This window comes from Temnothorax nylanderi, unplaced genomic scaffold (genome assembly GCF_030848795.1).
Source record: "Temnothorax nylanderi isolate EJ_2023f unplaced genomic scaffold, tnyl_v1.0 TNYL_tig0289_pilon, whole genome shotgun sequence".
Classification (NCBI taxonomy): Eukaryota; Metazoa; Arthropoda; class Insecta; order Hymenoptera; family Formicidae; genus Temnothorax; species Temnothorax nylanderi.
The window spans coordinates 54,325-57,235 of record NW_027249351.1 but is presented as its reverse complement, the minus strand read 5'-3'; the positions used below and the strand labels follow the sequence as shown (position 1 = coordinate 57,235).

The 2,911-nt window shown below is 45.7% G+C and overlaps 1 protein-coding gene across 1 annotated transcript; it reads right to left on the bottom strand.

Moving 5' to 3' along the window:
- Positions 1 to 402: 402 nt before the first annotated feature.
- LOC139780632 (uncharacterized) lies at positions 403 to 2,299 on the bottom strand. The gene is given in 2 exon segments (XM_071719354.1): positions 403 to 1,416; positions 1,418 to 2,299. Coding segments are annotated over 2 exon segments (1,065 nt in total). The 5' UTR covers positions 2,047 to 2,299; the 3' UTR covers positions 403 to 980.
- Positions 2,300 to 2,911: the final 612 nt, after the last annotated feature.

Genomic DNA, 2,911 nt, shown 5'->3' with positions numbered 1-2,911 from the left:
CCATGAAAACCTTTACTACTTCCTCGTTCCAGACCCCCCTGCTTCTTTTCTTCCACCCTCTTCCTCTGTCTCTCTCAACACTCCCCCTTCTTAACACCACTTCCAAGGGATGGTGATCCGAGACCACTCTATCCCCCACCGTCATGCTCACGACCCTCTCTCTCACTTCTCCTTCTCCTATTACGTAGTCAATTACCGTTGCTCCTCTTCCTCCTGTGAAAGTGAATTCCCCCTCCTCGTTTCCTCTCATGCTCCCATTGAATATTTCCCATCCTCTCTCCTCTATGGTCCTCACCAAAAGTCTCCCCTCTCTATCCGTCTTCTTATCCTTTGATTTTCTTCCCCCCACCATCTCCCCTCCACTACCCCGCTCATCTTCTTCCACATCTGTTCCTTCTCCTCCAGTCCTCGCATTAAAATCTCCCCCAATTATCGTATACCTTCCTTCCTCTTTCCTATCCATTATTTGTACTAACTCCTGCATAATCCCTTCCATTTCCTCCTTTTTTGCATACACCCCTACAATTCTCCAACTCTCCCCACCTATCCTTACCTTTCCAACTATCAGTCCCTCCCTACTTATTTCAATTTCCGTTCCCTTCTCCTTTAAACCTTTTCTCATCCCCATTAACATCCCTCCCATCGCTCTCCCTTTTTTATTCTTCCTCTTCGCCCATTGCACTCCCCAATCGTACCCTTTTGGCAGCCTACCCCTTACTCTTTCCCAACCCTTTTCTCCTATCCACGTCTCCATCAAAACTATCACATCTTCCTTCTTCAGCCCCTCCCAGAATTCCTTATCTTTATTTTCCAAACCTGACCTCTGTCTCTTTATCTTTCGCCACATTGTATACTCTCCTTCCCTCCTCTCTCTCTCTCCTCCCTTTCCTCCTCTCCCAATCCTTTCTCCACTTCCTCTCTCTTCTCCTTCCCTTTTTCTACTTCTCTCCCCTCTGTCCTATCCGATCCCTCTCCCTCTTCTATTCCCCCTGCTTTTGTCCTTCATCTCTCTTGCCTTCTTCCTCTTTCCCTTGTCCTGCCTCCCAACACCTCCCTCTGCTATCTCTGAGCACGTCTCTTACCTCATCCCACATCCACCACTCCCCCTCTATCCATACCTTTCCCTGCCCTATCCGCACTCTGTTTCCCTCTCTTCTCGCCTTCCATGCAATTTGATTTACCCTCCATTTTATCCTCCTTTCTTCCCATGTTAAATCTTCCTCTATCCAAATACTTCCATCTCTCAATTTCCACTTATTTCTTATTATTCTTGCCTTCTCCTCCTCACTTCCTACTCTTACCACTGCCATACCTCCCTTCTCTCTCCTTCCAGCATCTATTTTTCTAATTTCCTCTATCTTAGCCTCCACTCCTATCTTTTTCATCACCTCCTCTATCCCCCCCCTTTATTCCTCCCTCCTTCTCTTTTACTCCTTTAATCACAATGTTTCTCTTCCTTTCTCCCCTCTCCTTCATTTCACACCTCCTTTCTAGCCTTTCTACCCTTTCCTTCCAATCAGACTCCTCCCTCCCCTCCCCCCTTCTCAGTCCTGCGCTTCCTTCTGCACCTTTTCCTCCTTCTTGCCCTCCCTCCTTATACTCCATTCTCATCCCTTCCAGTTTTCTTTCCAAATCATCAATTCTCTTCTTAAATTCCTCTCTCTCCGCGCTCCACTTCTCCTCTCGCACTCTTAACTCGTTCCTTATCTTCTCTACTTCCCTTCCTTGCTCCTTAAAGCCCTCCCTTAACTCTTCTCTCATGCTCCTAAAGCCCTCTCTCAATTCGTTAATTATCCCCCTCAACTTTTTCTCACCTACCTCCGTTTCCGCTTTAGGCGACCTTGCCGTCATATTGTTTCTCTTGAAAGCTCCATCCTTATCTTCCCCCCCACTCTTATCTAAATCCTCTCTCTTCCTTTTCCAAAACTCTTCTAAGGTTCCCGTGCTCCCCGTGCTCCCCGTACTCTCCCTTCTGGCTCTATCCTTTTCTTTTACTTTATCTATCGCTTTCTTTATCTCCGTTCCGCTTTCTTTCTCTTCGCTCATCTCTACCTCCTCAATGTCTCACTTCTCCCTCTACCCATGCTATACTTTATGCTCTGCCACGCACAACCGCACGTACCTCCGTTCGCCTGCCGAGTCGCCCCTCTACACCGTCTCTTGTTCTCGCCCTACCCAGCGCTCCGCACGCGTCTCGGCTCACCTATCGCGTCGCCCCTCTACACCAACTATCGTTCGTGCCGTACGCTTTGTCTGAGCCCTGTCACTTTTCCTCCTTATACTCCCTTTTTCCACTCCTCCACCACTCTCCTCTCTCTCCTCCACGCTCACTCACCTTTACTCCTCCCTTCTCGCACACTCTCGCCTTCCTCAGCTTCCTCTGACTCTCCTTAATCTTCCCTTTAAACTCGCACACTCTCACACGCTATCAACTCACTCGTCCCGGAAACGGAAGTCCTACAACTCATATAGAAAATTCACAAAAAAATTGTAATACAGAAAACGAATTAAATGAAAATTCAAATACGCAAAGTAATAAACCGCGTTTGTCATTTGATGAGCGTAAAAAAAGATTGGAGATTAAATTTGGCGCATTAATTGCTGAGAACAATATTTCTCATAAAAATGCTAGTTCTTCTTAACTTTTTTCAAGTTAATATAGATGATTCAGATGATGTTATTGCGTTGAAAAGCATGAGCATGGGCCAAACAAAATGTAAAAATATTATTACAAACGTTTTGTGTCCAGTCGAAACGGAACGTGTCGTTAACAAAATTCAGAAAACAAAATTTACAGTCTTTATTGACGAAACATCCGATATTTGCAATACTAAATGGATGACTCTTCTTGTTCGCTATGTTGACCCGGAGACGTTAGATATTCAATCTCAATTAGTTAAATTAATTGGTA